Source organism: Pseudopodoces humilis, chromosome 6 (assembly GCF_049639895.1).
Source record: "Pseudopodoces humilis isolate 2021_Gansu_Grassland_sample_001 chromosome 6, ASM4963989v1, whole genome shotgun sequence".
Taxonomy (NCBI): Eukaryota; Metazoa; Chordata; class Aves; order Passeriformes; family Paridae; genus Pseudopodoces; species Pseudopodoces humilis.
The window spans coordinates 22,688,672-22,704,686 of record NC_142205.1 but is presented as its reverse complement, the minus strand read 5'-3'; the positions used below and the strand labels follow the sequence as shown (position 1 = coordinate 22,704,686).

The following is a 16,015-nucleotide window of genomic DNA, read 5'->3' as shown; positions in this document are numbered from 1 at the left end:
ATAGTTCACATTTCTCTTTCCCTTACACTAGTGAATTAGTACATTCCTTCTTTGTTCATATTTTGTCTTCATAATGCTTTAATATTGCTGTACTTCATTTTGTGAATTGTCAGCTGTGCATCACTGGCCTCAGTGGTATATTATTTTCACACAAGTTTCTCCTATATATTATCTTGCTAGGTAGCTGTCGTCCTTCTGTCATCTTGCTGAGTTGTGGGTGTGCAGGGGCCACTCTCCTACAGATTCCAGTAGTTTAGAAAAGTACTAGAGCCAGTCATAGAATTACCTGCATAATAAGAGTTTGGGACTAGATAGCAAAGTCCTGGGATGTTTCCCAAATAACTTCACACAGATACAAGTGAAGTTAGTTCAGAGATGGTATTTAATGTCCATAGCTGAGCATTAAGGAGCGACAATCATTGGTATTGCTTTAAATAGAGGCAAGTAGAGCTGTTCAGGTACCATATGCCATATGTTTATTTCTGCTTGAGCTTAGTGTGATATGCAGTAGATTTCATCTTTCACCCACAATGTGGTTCACTTCTCTGCATTCAGATTTAGCAGCCAAACCAAGCCTCAAGGGGTAGGTAACCAGACCCATCAAACACAACCACTGGGGTTTTAACTTTCCTTTAAAGACAAGACAATAGCCATGCAGTAGGAGCACAGTACAGAATAGCAGCAAGTCTGCATATACAATACTAAATAAGCATCTGTGCAGCTCAGTGGAGTTTGTTACAGTCATGTACATAAATTAGGGGTAGCTCCATTTATGCTCCTACATCAACTCTGATTTTCCAAATGGTTTAAATTAATGGTATCTAGGGAAGGTTAATTGTCTTGCCAGAAAGAACATTTTGTTTTCTTCAGTTTGATACCTTGTATATACCAAGGCTCAGACTGGGAGACATGCAAGTTCTGGAAAAGCTTTAGCTATCAGAATGGCACAGCTCATTTTCTCTGATACAGGTAAGAGATACTGTCTTTTGAAGGAGTATCACTATACTTTCTCTGGCACAGTTCAAGAAAGCCCTAATCTGGTGCATTATCATGTACAGAGTCTTTCTTTAGAACTCCTATAGTTCCCAGAGCCCCCCTGCAAGCTTATGTTACATAATAGTAAGACACACCACAGTATCAGTACCTTTCAAATTACTATCAGCACCTTTACAGGTATTAACTGCAGCAATGCTGACAGTCATAACAGACCTATAAATCTGCCCAGTCTTTGTTCCCAGCTTATGTTTACTTCTTCCACCTCAGTTCCATCACTCTTTCAAAATCAGTTCTATCTTCTGTCTTTTTGCTGACTACTAGAAGTACTCTGTTGTAGCCTTGACAGGAGAAATGAGGTAAAATAATGTGTTTTGATGAGAAAAAGTTGTTCTGGAAAGATAGTAAGTTTATTCATATAGCCACCATCTGTTCTTCTCCGTTTCTGGAACTGAGTATAAATATGCCCTGAAAAAAGGATTCTTTAAACTGGCTGCTTTAAATAGGTTCACTCTCATTTTCAGATGGCTTTTGTCTTTCTTTTGTCTACTAAGTTCTTCAAGAAGAATTCACCTAATTAAAAGGAAAAAGAATAAACACTGAAATTATTTGTAGGTATTTCAATAAAATAAGGCAAAAGAATACATTCTAATTTAACCATGAGTGTTCTATTCTCCAGTACAATTGTTTTTACCAGTTATTTTATAGGAATTCAGTTCTATATAACAGCATTCCCAATACATACAGCAGGTATCTAAAAACCCCTCAAAACTGTAACCCAACACACAGCCCCTCCACTACCAAAATCCTGATTTTCCTCCTGTTAAGTTTTATTAAATAGCTCTGTTGCTTTGTGCATTACAACAGGCAAAAGTGAATCAATTTAATTAAAACTGAATTCCTGTTTCATAAAGTATCAGCAAGTTATAGTGAAACCTGCTATAAATCTTGCTTGAGCTGGCATTAAAACAGACTGAGCAGCACAGTACCCCAGATGTCTTCTCTGCTCTTTCCTTAGGAAAAAGCAGGATTTTGTACCTACACAACAGTTCCATTAATATCAGCTGCTACTTCATACCCAGTGCTTTGTCAGAAAAAGCACTGCCTTAAGTGTCTCTAATTATTTTTAAAGCACGTTAAATAAATTAAGCCTAAAGCAACCAAATTGCATCACAAACAAGGACCTTGTTGAACCCAGAAGTATTCAAGAGACAGAACGTGAAGGAAAGCTTGAAAATTTGGTACCCTTTATCCTGTCTCACACATTTAGCACAAAATATGTTTGGAGAAAAAATTAGGTTAAGCAGCACTGCTATTGTACAAATACTAATTATTATCATACTGATGCATTTGGATGACCTATAGGAAATAGTGTAAATAATTTTAAAAATACAGATAACTGTGCAAGGTGTCCTTCAGCTAAGGTGAGCTTTGTTGCACATTACTTCACCATTTCAGTTTTGTATAATAAAATGTTACATGCTAAATAATCCAATGCCTTTCAGTAATTTACCTGCTTTATAGGAAGAACGCACTAAAGGCCCACTAGCAGTGTAATGGAATCCAAGATCATTTCCTACTTTTTCCCAGTACTTAAACTTCTCGGGAGTTATGTACTCCTCAACCTGGGGGAAAAGAATTAATTTTGTTCAAGTATTAAAGCAAAGGAAATTGCTATAGCTAGCATACAGTGAAATAAAATACAGTTATATTGCAAGTTGAAAATTTTTCACTCCAAAGCTTTCATCAGTAAAGTCACAAACTGCATTTTTGCTCTTTGCTTTCTACCAAGCAAATGTATTTTATTTGCTTTACATACTTAGCTGAAAAGTTCAGAATTTAATTTGTAGTTGTTGCTTTACCATTTTCTTCATTCTGTTTTTGAATGGTCCTTCCAAGCAAACCTTTTTTCCTGTCCTGTCACAAGTTAGTGAAGAACCACAATAGTCCTACAAATCTCTTCACTAACAGTCAATTCAGTGAAACACAGGAAAATATTAGAGAGCAAATTTCTGGACAGATTGCAGAAGCAGAAAATGGTAAATTTCCCAGCTGAAGTGGCACCATTAAGGGAGAGCCTGTAAGGCAGGGAAGGGGCGCTAGCTTGAGCAGTTACATTTGAGGCATACACTGAAGCTCTTGTTTTCCAGAATCATGCCTCAGCTCCAGCTGTCTCCCTGGCTCACAGCAGAAACTAGCACTGGGAAGTCTGCACAAGATGGAAGGTGTTAGATGGCTGAGATCATTCTTAGTGAAGAGCCCCTAACAGACAATCATTGTCAGGCTAAACAAGGAAGGATATTTTTCCCAACATCTGCAGTTAGAATAAAGATGACTATGCAAGGTACAGACTCTAAATCTGCCTGTAAATTAAAGGCACTTTTACCTTTAGGTGACGTTTTGTTGGTTGCATATACTGTCCTACGGTCAAACAATCTACATCTGCTTCTCGCAATACTGTAAGAACAAAATTCCTTGTTAGTGGCAGAAGAATCACAAGGGAAATCATGGATTTACCTGTCAAATTGTATCTTTAAGCTATAAGAAGACAAAATATTTCAGAAATTCAGTCTTTCTGAATTCTGAAATTCTGAAAAAAACATTTCCTGCACCAGCAAACTGATTTGCATGTAGAGGCAAAAATACTTACAATTGTTTTCCAACACAGTAAAAATCATACCTGTGAATTCTGGCATCTATTTCAACAGCAACTTACGTTTCATTGTGGAATATATTTGCTCGTCCGTCTCGCCTAGCCCCAGCATAAGGGAGGTTTTGGAAATGACACCGGGCTGCACCTCTTTGGCGTGTTTCAGCACACGGACAGACTGCTCAAAGTTGGCTCGGGGGTCGCGGACCTTCCTTCGCACATTTCCAGCACAAAGGGGAAAAACGCGTGGAAGGGCACACATAAGTTAGAGACGCCAGACAGGCGCGTTCTGCCAGTTTCTGAGAAGTGGCAGAGCAGACGATTTTGGCCGTGCAGTTGGACACCGGCGACGGGACGGGTTGGGCTCAGGCGCGGCAGCACCGACCCAGGCCCGCGCCGCGCGCGCCCCCTGCCGGCAGCGGCGGGCTCGGTGGCAGCGCGCGCGGGGCAGGCCGGGGACGGGCCCGGCCCTCAGCCCGGCCCCGCCCCGCCCCCGGCCCCACTCCGCTCCCAGCCCCGCTCCGCACCCGGCCCCTCAGCCCGGTCCCTCTCTGCTCCGCACCCGGCCCACAGCCCGGCTCCGCTCCGCACCCGGCCCCACTCCGCTCCCAGCCCCGCTCCGCACCCGGCCCCTCAGCCCGGTCCCTCTCTGCTCCGCACCCGGCCCACAGCCCGGCTCCGCTCCGCACCCGGCCCACAGCCCGGCTCCGCTCCGCACCCGGCCCACAGCCCGGCTCCGCTCCGCACCCGGCCCCTCAGCCCGGTCCCTCTCTGCTCCGCATCCGGCCCACAGCCCGGCTCCGCTCCGCACCCGGCCCACAGCCCGGCTCCGCTCCGCACCCAGCCCCTCAGCCCGACCCCGCAGCCTGGCCCCTTCTCCGCACCCGGCCCACAGGCCGGCCCCGCTCCGCTCCGCACCCGGCCCACAGCCCGGTCCCGCTCCCTCATCCCGTACACCCAAAGCCAGCCATTGATCACCTCTGCAGTGCCGGCACCGTTTCCACGTTGTGGGCATACACATCCAGCCCCGACAAGGCGACTTTCTCCACTGCTTTAAGGTCCCCTCGGAAATCGGGAGTTAGGCATTCCACCAGGATTTTTGGATTCCTGAAAACGAGAGACAAAAGGAAGAGAGACCTGTGTCATTTTGTCAGTGTTGCTAAAAAATTCAGGACAGCAAAAATACCCCAAAACCCCCATAACTGAAGACATGACATTCTAATAAGCAAAGCAAAGTTCTCTGTTTCTAAACCAACAGGTTTCGGCAAACACTTTCTAACAAACTTGTATTAAGTTAACCTGTAACAAAGACATGTTAAAAAATACAAACAGTGCATGTGAATATTTGAGAGACTGTTGGAATTGATTTTATATTTATTATTTCTCTTTTGCTGTATTTCAGCTCATATGAGTAAAACCAGGAATTTGTTTTGTCTAAGATGATAGCTCCAAAATACAGAGGAGCTATATTCTGCTAGTGGAATAAGAGGACTCTGAGTCTAGTCTTGATGTCCAGGAGCCAATTTCAGCTCAAAAAGGCAGGTGGGGAAAACTGCAGAAACCCTTCAAGCCCCAAGATACACTGGATAAAGACTTAAATGAGGTTATACAAATTAATTCTGCAGGCAAACAAGTGAGCTGTCAAATCACATATAGAGCACCAATATAGGGTGAAGGCAGCACTGCCAGGGAAAGCAGGAAGGTACAATCACAGACTTGGAAATGGCAAAATGAAAAGCAATTTCATCAATTCTGAAAGAGAAACCAGACTCCTTTGGTCACATGGTGACAGTGTTACCTAACTCTGCTGTGTTTGAGCCACATGCTTCAGGAATGAACATACCCCAGAAGAATGTATTCATTTCCTGGTAAACCAGCTGTCTGTGCTAAGAAAGAATCCAGTGCTTAGCTTTAAATAAGCCGGGGATGAACTGGAAATGCATCCTAATTCAAAACAGTTTGGGGCCATGCTATGAGAAAGATGAAGAAAGGGGGAAAAAAGGGGGCACAGACAGGCTAGAGGCAGGCTTTTGTATTTGCATGGCTCCTGGAATAACCCAGCTAAAGGAGCTAACAAAAAATAACAACAATAACAAAGCTAAAGGTGCTTTGAACCACAGGCAGTATCACATTCTAAAATTTTAACAGTAACAGTTAATACATCAATGACACACCTTTCTTTCAGATGCAAGACTGTCTTTGCGAAGTGTTCTGCTCCACCATCAGGTATATCTAGAAGCATTCCAATTTTTCAGTTAACCTTTCTGTTCAAGAAACGTATTTATTACCAAAGGCCAAAAAACCCATCAGAATCAAACCTTAAATGCAAAATAATAAAACCCCAGTCTTATCTCACTGCTTATGCCAAGGGTTTACAGAAGATATCCTACAAAGCCTCTGCACAAAGTCTAACTGTGATTGCCCAGGGCAGAGTTCAGATTTACCTGTCTCTAGGTTCCCTGTCTCCCTGAGCACAGAATGGCTTTATCTATTTATAGTTCTGGTCTGAAAAATAGTCGTACAAAAATTGAGAAATATGTATTAGTGCTCTCTTAAGCCCCTTTGAAGCTACTGGACTTTCCATCATACTGAACAGTTTTTACAATGGCTTTCTTCACCAATGTGGTATCACCACAAGGGAGCTACTGCAAGGGAGCTACTTCCTACTTCGTTAGAAAAACACAACTTTCAGTTTTGCTACATGTAATATATTCTAGGTTTAGTGTTTGGAAGGAAGTTCTGTAATGGCATTGTATATAAATGTCTGTCTTTTTGTTATCCAAGTAACAGAACATGGTGTACGTATATGAATGCATTCTGCTAAAAATTAGTTATAAAATATTTAGTGTTGTAGTATTTATTGATGTTTACTAAAAGTGTAATTTCTGTTGTATTTCACCAGCCATGGAGAAATACTAAGAATATGTAGGAACTGTGCAAAGTTTCAGCACGGTTGTCTGAACATTTTCTCCTGGGCAGCTGTGCAGATAAATGTTTCTGGGGCCTGTGTGTAGCCACGGAACCGCTGTGAGAGCTCAGAGTGGTGTGAGGACAGCCAGGGTACGCACCGTCTCTGTCCACTGACGTCAGCACCACGTAGTCCAAGCCCCACTCCGCGATAGCCTTGGCTGTGTTGTAAGGCTCCTGCGGATCCAGTGGAGCGGGGTTTTTTGCAGTCTTTACTGAACAAAATCTGCAGCCTCTGGTGCATGTGTCACCCATCAGCTGGAACATGAAAGACATTCCTATCTTTACACAGTACATATCACTGTTGCTCAGCTGGGAAATAGCTACAGGGGATAAGCTACAGGGAATAAATCCTAACAGTAAGCAAAAAAAAAACTAGGACAGTGCTTTACTCTAAATTTATTGTAATAAACCCACTCCAATACAGCAGAGATCCAACAATAGAGTACAAACAGATCAGACATTAACAGAACATTTAAGAAATGGTTAATGACTCACCATAATAGTAGCTGTCGCTGTGGCATATTCCCCACCTCCCCAGCATTCTCCAATGTTGGGACAACGTGCTTCTTCACATACCTGAAGGTGAAAGACTGTACTGTACCTGGATTTTTCCATATTATTTTTGAAAATAATTATTATTATTGATGGATTTTAATAGTAGCCTATTAGTAGCCTACTTTTAATTAGTAGCCTTCTGTGATAAATGAGGTTAACAGTTCCCTGCTGTTTTTAACAAGTCAGTAGAACAGATAGGAAGAGAACTGCTTCCCAATACCCATAACCATTATTTTCTCTACTTCAAAACTGCAAAAACTGCTCAGCCACATAACTGTCTGTTTAATTAGTGCACACTATCATTAATATTTTAAATTTAAGGACTGATAAAATGTTCACAAAGTATGTGATTCATTAGAGCATGAACTCAATCTGAAAAAAAAAAATAAAAAAATCCCCTCCATGCATTCCCACCATTTTTTACTATCTGGAAAGTACAATTAATGAAATCTGTACAGTTTCTTTTCATGAAAATCAAGTATGTAACTCTGAAATTGTGTGTGTTTCCATTAAAAACAGTTGCACATAGCATCTTCTAATCTCTGCTGATGTAAGTAGTAAATCTCAGTATTTAAAATCACAGTAGGAAAAACACTAAATCTGTCGGATTTACCCATATTTTTTAGGGGTAAAATTCATTACTAGCAAAAAGGATCAGCACTGAGCTTGGTTTCAGCACAGAAGATCACGCAAGACATGGTTTCCACCTGTCCTCCACAGAGAAAAATGTAAAATTTGCCGTATTTCTACAGGAACACTTGGTTGGTGCCAGACTTACCGTATGAAGATTTAAACTTCTCAAGGTATTCTTTAGTTTATTGTAGTTCTTTCCCATGGGAATCTTTGTTTTCAGCCATGGAGGAAGATGCAGCCTGAATAACACCAAGCAAACATAAAGATTAATAAACTACTTACATGGTGAATTTCATTAATAGATTTGTTTTAATTTGTTACAGATCCCAACAAGGAAAGGTCCCTTGAAAACTGGTGCCACTTAGCAATTAATGTTAGCATCATTCATGGCCAGACCATGTCTTCCCTGTTCATCATCAAGCCAACACTCAAGCACAGGAATTGTTGCCATTGAAAAATTTAAAACTGTTCCAGAAGGACTGAACAGTGCCACACTGGAGAGTGCAACAATTAATGGCAGTAGATATTGCACAGCTATCAGAAAGTCTAATCAATCTGTAACTGGAAATATGGGGGTTTAAATATTTTTTAAACTTCAGTCTTCATTTTTTTGTTTTCTCTACCAGTAGTATTTGTTCAACACATTCACTTACTGATGTATATTTGTAATTAAATTACTGGCACTCAAGAAAATACCACCACATCTCCACATTTTGTTATGGTTTTGAAGTTGATGACACTTGTCCTTTCTTGAGTAATCATTAAATTTGCAATGCGGTAGGGTGGAATTTAATAAGGATACATAGGAAATATTTTGTGGTTATTATTAAATGTGCAAGATTGTGCTGGGAAGCAACTAAAGTTGCTTAAAATCATTGTTACCTTTCTCCTTTCTCACGCTTTAAATTGCCTTTATACTCAGCCCATGTGTTCTTGTCAGACAAATCTCCAGAGACAAAGTCTTGTAAGTCTGGTCCATTTTGCAGGAACTCTTTTTTTTCCCCTGGCAAAGAACCTGATGTTCCATACTGGTTACACACATGGCTCCCTGAAACCTAAAACAAGCAAAATTGTAATTTATTTAGTAACAAACATGCTGGTGTTAAACAACAATTTGCCCTTTTGCTGGTTAATGCATGCTTTGTGTAAGCATTCTCCCAGTGATTTTTAAGTTAAATGTATAATTCTCTTTTTATTTTAAGCCACATGAAACAGACTTGTCTATCATAACACCACACTAAGTTATACAGTGTAACATAAAATTCCCCTGTCCTCAGCATTGGTGAGGCCACACCTCAAATCCTGTGTCCAGTTCTGGGGCCCTCATTACAAGAAAGATGTTGAGGGACTGGAGCATGTCCAGAGAAGGGCAACAGAACTGGGGAAGGGTCTGCAGCACAGGGGTTGTGAGGGGAAGCTGAGAGAGCTGGGGGTGTTCAGCCTGGAGAAAGGGAGGCTCAGGGAGGAACTGACTGGTCTCTACAATTGCCTGAGTGAAGGCTGTACCTAGGTGGGTATGGGCTTCCTCCCCAGGCAACCAGCGACAGGATGAGAGAACGTGGTCTTAAGTTACACCGGGGGAGGCTTCGTTTGGACATCAGGAAGAATTTCTTCCCAGAAAGGGTGATTAGACATTGGAATGGGCTTCCCAGGGAAGTGGTGGAGTCACCACCCCTGGAGGTGTTTAAGGAAAGACTGGCTGTGGTGCTCAGTGCCAGGGTCTGGTTGACCAGGTGTTGTTCGGTCACAGGTAGTCCAACCTGAGTCCAACCAGTCCAGGATGATCTCAGGGGTCTTTCCAACCTAACAGATTCTGTGTAACGAGACTGTGAGGGTTACTCCGGTGTTTCGGGGCCGCAGGAAGCAGCGTTGCCACGGTTCCTGGTGGCTGCCGGGAGCTGTCCCGTGGGAACGGGCCCGGGGATGCGTCCGTCCGTGCGGGGCTGGGACGGTCCTTCCCGGGCTCTGCCCGCGGCCATCCCGCGCTGTCCCGCGCCACCACGACAGACCGGCTCGGCACAGCACCGCAGGGTCTCCTCCTGCCGTGCGTGCCGTACTGCAACTCCCCGCCCGTCCTGCTGCCCGCAGCCCCCGGGGCACACGGCGCCACTCACCCGGGCCCGGTCCCGCGGCACCAGCAGCCCCCGGGCGGCGGCAGCCCCGCACCGACCCCGCGGCAGCAGCAGCGACATGGCGGCGCCCAGCCCGATCGACGCGCTCAGCCGACTCGGCTACTCTGGCCTATCGGACGGCTCCCTCGGCGCGATGACGTCACGGAGCCGGAGCGGCTACAAGTACGCGATGACGTCATACGCAGTCTCTTTTGGCGCTGCGCGCTGCGAGGTGAGGCCCGGCGATGTCGCCGAGATCGCCCGGGATCGCCGGGATAATCCGGGAGCATCTGCGGCGCGCGGGCCCCCAGCGCCCCCGCCGCGCGCGGGCAGCCCCCCGGGACGGCTCCGGGCCCCGCCGGCGCCTCCTGTCCCGCAGCCCGCGCGAGAGAGCCCCGGCACGGCGCCTTCCCGGCAAGGCCCCGTTGAGGCCGCCGCGCCCCGCCGCGCTCTGGGCCCGGGGTGCCGGTGCTGGGAGCGGAGCCTGGCGGTGGCAGAGCCGGGGGGGACGTCGGGTCTCGCGGGGGAGGAGTAGATGGGGTTCCCGCAGGCACAAGTCCGAGGGAGCCTCCCGCCTTTCTGCTTGTCTCCCGCAGGATGAAGACCATCCTCAGCAACCAGACCGTGGATATCCCCGAGCAAGGTCAGTTCCGCCGCGTTCGGGAGGCGCCCGGCGGTGCCGCCCCCGCAGCCCGTAACGCGTGTCCGTCTTTGGTTCGCAGTGGGAGTTTCGCTGAAGGGCCGGACGGTCATTGTGAAGGGGCCCCGAGGAACCTTGCGGAGGGATTTTAACCACATCAACGTGGAACTGTCCCTCCTGGGAAAGAAGCACAAGAAAGTGAGTGCTTCGCAGGCCGTTTCGTTTGGACTTGCCCAGAGACAGAGGGGATCTTTACATTTGGCTTAAAAACTTCTCGGTGATGTAGGAGAGTGACCGAAAATGCTCAGCTGCGGGTGTGCATGTGAAGGTTTTGCTATTATAAGGGTGTTTCCTGAGAGAGGTGGGTCTTACGGAGGCGTGGGGCCTCCTTGGGCACTGTGGGAGTGAATATGTTGATTGCATTGTTCTTTAGTGACAGGTACAGGGAAAGGGTTTGATCATTGTATACTGTTCTACAGAGTGGTTCTTTTAGAGGATAAAAATCAGTTTACTTGATTTCCAGAAACTGCAAGTTATATTAGGAGAGCAGATACTCTGTAAATAAATGCGTGACTTTTCATATTGTCTCAAAATACTAAGAGTGGCTGATGTCAGCTACTGTTTCACAAAGATTGAGTGGTCCGCTAAAACAGTGGATCCACACACAGTGTTTCATTTAAGTTTATGCATTTAGGATTATGCATAGAAGGCAGACTTTAAAATATTGTGCATAACAATTGCTAATGCATCCTTTAGCTCAAGATTATATATTTTCCTACCTCAGGTCTTTTGAAGACTTAGTGTCAGAACCTGAAGAAAGAAATGTTTCTCACGTGTCTCAGCGTTAGGATTTAAAGTACAAGAGCTAGGGGGGCTTTTAGTAGTCTGCCAAAGAAACAAAATAATTCTGTGTTTTTGTTTGGTGGGCTTAAAGCAGTTTATCTGAAAATTTTGCTCCTCATTTGTCACAAAATCATTTTTTGTTGTTTTTGACGTGTAGCTGAAGGCTTTGTTAATGTGTTTTTTTTGATGCAGCTGCGTGTTGACAAGTGGTGGGGTAACAGAAAGGAGCTGGCAACAGTTCGAACAATTTGCAGCCATGTACAGAACATGATCAAGGGGGTCACTCTGGTAAGTTGTGTTTGGAACCAGGATAGCTGCTGCCTTTTTGTTACTGCAGGGAGAGCCTTTTACATTATATGGAGAGTGTTTCTAAGCATCCAAGATGCAGCTTCTTTCTCCTTTTGGTTTTTGTCTTGCCTTTCCTGTCAAGCAAGTTCTGCAAGTGGAGAAAAGCACAAATGTCTCTTGGGCTCAGTGTCCTGGCCTTTTTCAGAAGCTGTTGATACATCTTGCATGTGTTTTGCCTCTGAGGTGTGTTCTGCTTTCAATATCCGGTTATGTCCTGTATCCCAGGGCTTTCGCTACAAGATGAGGTCGGTGTACGCTCACTTCCCAATCAATGTAGTCATACAGGACAATGGCTCACTTGTGGAGATCCGAAACTTCCTGGGAGAGAAGTACATTCGCAGAGTGCGGATGAGGCCAGGTGAGCCTGGAGTTCTGGAGACGGATTCTGCTGGTTTTAAATAGACTTTCCAAGCTGTTTTCTTTGGGCTCTGCCACTGAGAGTGGGAGAGGATGAATAATTGTTGGAGCAGTATGTGCTTGTCTGAATTTATATAATCTTACAATACCATTGCCACTTATTTATTAATAAATAATTATTAATAAACAAATTATTAATTTATTATTAATAATTACTCTGTAATTTATCTTTACTAGCAAGAGCTATTTAATAACCAGTTTGTAATACAAGGAGTCCAGGATTTACTTCAATCACTGGGAGATCTTAACAGTGTTTATAGTTGGTAACCTGTGGGTGCTTAGTGTTAGATTTGTGCTTCTGTTTTAAAACATTATATGTGAACTAGTTTCATATGATATCATAGTTTTGGTCTTTAAGATGTTCTAGTTTGAATTTGTTGATTATCTAAGAGCATGCACAATAAACTTAGAAATTACCTTCTGATTAGCTGTTTTTACATCTTGCACACTTGGAGTTTCAGTAAAATGTCTAACAGAAAGGCAGGCACTTGATGAAGCTTGTTAAACTTCTGAAAGGAGGCAACAAAACTTCTCATAAACAGTTACATAAAGACTGTAGGAAAGACTTCCCTTATCCATTGGTAGTTTTCTAATTCCACTTCTGGTGAGGGTAAGGACCTATGGGTATGGACATTTAATGTGACTAATGGTGTTTTGGGGTGACTGTAGAGGAAGGCATCAGACTTATCCCAAAACACTGGTAGATAACAGTGTAGAGTTGCAGGGTTTTTGATTCACTGTGGGATATTAAGGGTGGGTTTGATTACTGTATTTGATTTTTTTTTTTAAGCCAGCATGTACTGTTAGTGAAAGTCTGGTTTAAAAGCTGGTGTCTGTTGATTAAGTAGATCAAACAGTAAAAACATCTTCTACTTTCCTTACAAATTCAAGTCTTGTGTTAGATTCTCAAATGCCCTCGTGTTTACTCGTTGTGTGTATTTGCAGCATTGTTAGTATAAGCACAGTACATGACATGACAGGGGCCGGGTGGTTTTTAATGGCTTTTGATTGAAGCAACTCCAGTTTTGTCTTAATGAGCACAAGCCTGTGGGAAATGGCACCACCTGGCTGACAGAGCCTGCTGGAAAAATCACTGGCTTGTACACAGTGTTGGTGATTGCTGCTCTAATGTAATAATGGGTAGGCAGGAGTATCACTTTAGAAGCTTTCACTCCAGAGCATGACTTGCACTAATCTTTAAATTTTGAAACTGTATGATGGAGGACAACCCTGGAATGGATTTGAGGGACTTTATTGAGCAAAGTCATAGAAGCTAATTACTGTCTTGAATACTAGTGTCTAGACATGTAAATTGGGATGGGACATGAATATTGTTTCTGTAATACATTTAACACCTTCAGGAGTGTGGATTATGTGTTTGCCTTTCCATAGGTGTTACCTGCGCAGTATCTCAAGCCCAGAAAGATGAGCTGATCCTTGAAGGGAATGACATTGAGTTGGTTTCCAATTCAGGTTTGTGAAAGTAGATGTGTGGAAATTGATATGTAAACTTTTATATGAAGATAACAGCAAACTCTTTACCTTAAAAACCCTGAGGTAAACAACAGCCCAGATTTTTTTTTTTGCTCTAGTCACTATAATTGCTTTTCATAGTTCCTTATTTTGTTTCTAAGCTCAAAGATATGTTGTCAAGTCTGTAGAACCTTCTTCAAGTCAGTACCTACTGCCTTTTTGACATGAAACTTCTCATCTGTAATGTGTGCAGTAATGAAGTGCCACTGTCTTGAGTTGCCAAGATGAGCTCAGTGAAATGCATCCTATTTTCATTACACCTTACAGGATTTAAAGTTAGTAATTCCTGTCTCTAGATGACAGTCCTGTTTGTTAGTTGAAATACTGGAGCATAAACAAAGGCTACAAGTTGGCTTGGACCTTTTGGCTTTGTGCTAATGGTCTCACTTTGTCTGCAGCTGCCTTGATCCAGCAAGCCACCACAGTCAAGAACAAGGATATCAGGAAATTCTTGGATGGTATCTATGTCTCTGAAAAAGGAACAGTGCAGCAGGCAGATGAGTAAATCTCATAGGTTGGTATAATCTTAATACACATTGTATATCTAATCTGTAGAGTTGGGGACCTGACAAAGTTTATCTGCTTCAACACAGCCATGGGTAAACTGGTTCCCAACAGGGATGAAATTGTGTTTGTAACAGCCATCATAAGATGCATCAAAAAACTTGAATTTTGTTAGGTCTTTCAACAGCAGTTTTCCATCTTTCATTAACTTGGCATTTTGCTACTGTGTGGAGAAAACCTCTCTCCAGTGCAGTACTCTGCACTGTGAATGCAAGCTGCAGTGCTGGCTGAGAACTTAAAATCAGCTGACCTAGCCTGACAGACCTGTTGACAGCTATTTAGAGAGAAGACCTCAGACTGATGTTCCTGGTTGAACACTGCCCTCACTAAAATAGTGGACAGCACTCAATTTATAAATAAAGGTCTTCTGAGCCATTAGTATGTAAATGCTGGTAAACAGGTCAGTTTAACAAGGACAACTATTTACATTGTCTATGGGCATTTGTTACTGAAGTTGAGTGTTGCCCTGAAAAACTCAGCTTTGGAGCTTGTTGATATAGTTTCTAAAGAACTTTACCAGGACAGTAACTATAAACATAGATATGTATGCATTCCTTCTGTTACACGTCTTTTGATGGACATCTCTTATGGCCAGTGTGGTTGGAAAGGTGTTATCCTGACTACCCAATCCCTGGCCATGGTTAGAAAGCTATAAATTGTGGGAGAAGAAATAAAGTTTGTTTCTTCTTCACTGTCTCTTGAGCTGCGTCCATGTGACTTGTTTCGTGTCCGACAGCGACAGTTGAGTACAAGGATTTGGGGATAATATAGGAATTTTAACTGCTAAAGGAATTTGTTGCGTTTCAGCTATATGTGATTCCATACATAGTACAAAACACCTATATAGGATGAGACAGTCTGACTTGCAAATAAATTCTATGTTGTGTGCCTTCAGAACCTAAGCTTGAGGCAGGATGTAGATGAAGTGTATTTCATCAACCCATTTTTTTAAAATCATCCTAGAGATACAGAATATTTGCAAGCCTCTGAAAAAATAACCTTTAGTGCTGTTCCAAGTGCCTTGAGAGATGGAACAACTTACTGCATTTGTTGAATAGTTGAGCTGTTGTGCTTGAAGTCATCTTTAAGTAATCTTGACTGTTTAAAATCAAGCAAATCTTTGAGCTATTAAAGTCTGTCTTGCATTAAAACCATCAAATAAATTAACATCAATTGGTTATAAACTTTCAGTATCACATTTACTAAAATATTTCTAAAAGCTCTTAATCTTTTATTTACAGTTGTCTGGAATGTGATGGAAACTACCATGAGACATTATACCAGCAATTCCAGCTGGTACAAGATGTAAACACCATGAGAGGTTTAATAAAACAAACTGTATTTCATATCTTGGGTTTGTTGTGTTGGTTTTTTTTTATAGAACTAAATGGTGATTACATGAACCTGATGGCTTTTGGAGAAGCAGATTGCACATTGGGTGCCCACTACCAATGGGTTTTCAAACCATCAAACTTCATTCAGACTGAATAAGAGTCACAGCATTAAGAAATAATAAAAACATTATTCTCACAGAGGAGAGACCAATGTTCTTTCACATCTTTTCTCAAGCCTTAGACTTGTGATGACAGAATTTGAAGTAGATGAAAAACAAAATTGAAATCAGTAGCTAGATTTGTAAGACCATTTAAACTAAATACATAGATAGATGCAGCAGTCTGAAAATACGATGCTTTATTTTTATTGCTCAATTAAGAAAACAAAGGACTTTACCTCAAAGCTCAGTCAGAGTGTATCTCT

At 42.9% G+C, this 16,015-nt stretch overlaps 2 protein-coding genes across 2 annotated transcripts; one reads left to right on the top strand and one right to left on the bottom strand.

Moving 5' to 3' along the window:
• Nucleotides 1–363: 363 nt before the first annotated feature.
• Nucleotides 364–10,069, bottom strand: LIAS (lipoic acid synthetase). The gene is made up of 11 exons (XM_005518029.2): nt 9,916–10,069; nt 8,684–8,856; nt 7,947–8,040; nt 7,109–7,189; nt 6,712–6,868; nt 5,818–5,875; nt 4,622–4,750; nt 3,710–3,855; nt 3,380–3,450; nt 2,507–2,618; nt 364–1,566 (listed from the first exon to the last, which is right to left on the bottom strand). Exons 1-11 carry the CDS (start codon nt 9,991–9,993, stop codon nt 1,514–1,516), a joined length of 1,152 nt encoding a protein of 383 aa, XP_005518086.2. The 5' UTR covers nt 9,994–10,069; the 3' UTR covers nt 364–1,513.
• A 28-nt stretch (nt 10,070–10,097) lies between these two features.
• On the top strand, nt 10,098–15,603 carry RPL9 (ribosomal protein L9). Its single transcript, XM_005517770.2, has 8 exons — nt 10,098–10,144; nt 10,509–10,555; nt 10,635–10,750; nt 11,588–11,683; nt 11,969–12,101; nt 13,553–13,633; nt 14,092–14,207; nt 15,499–15,603. The coding sequence occupies exons 2-7, from the start codon at nt 10,510–10,512 to the stop codon at nt 14,196–14,198; spliced, it is 579 nt and encodes a 192-aa protein (XP_005517827.1). The 5' UTR covers nt 10,098–10,144; nt 10,509; the 3' UTR covers nt 14,199–14,207; nt 15,499–15,603.
• Nucleotides 15,604–16,015: the final 412 nt, after the last annotated feature.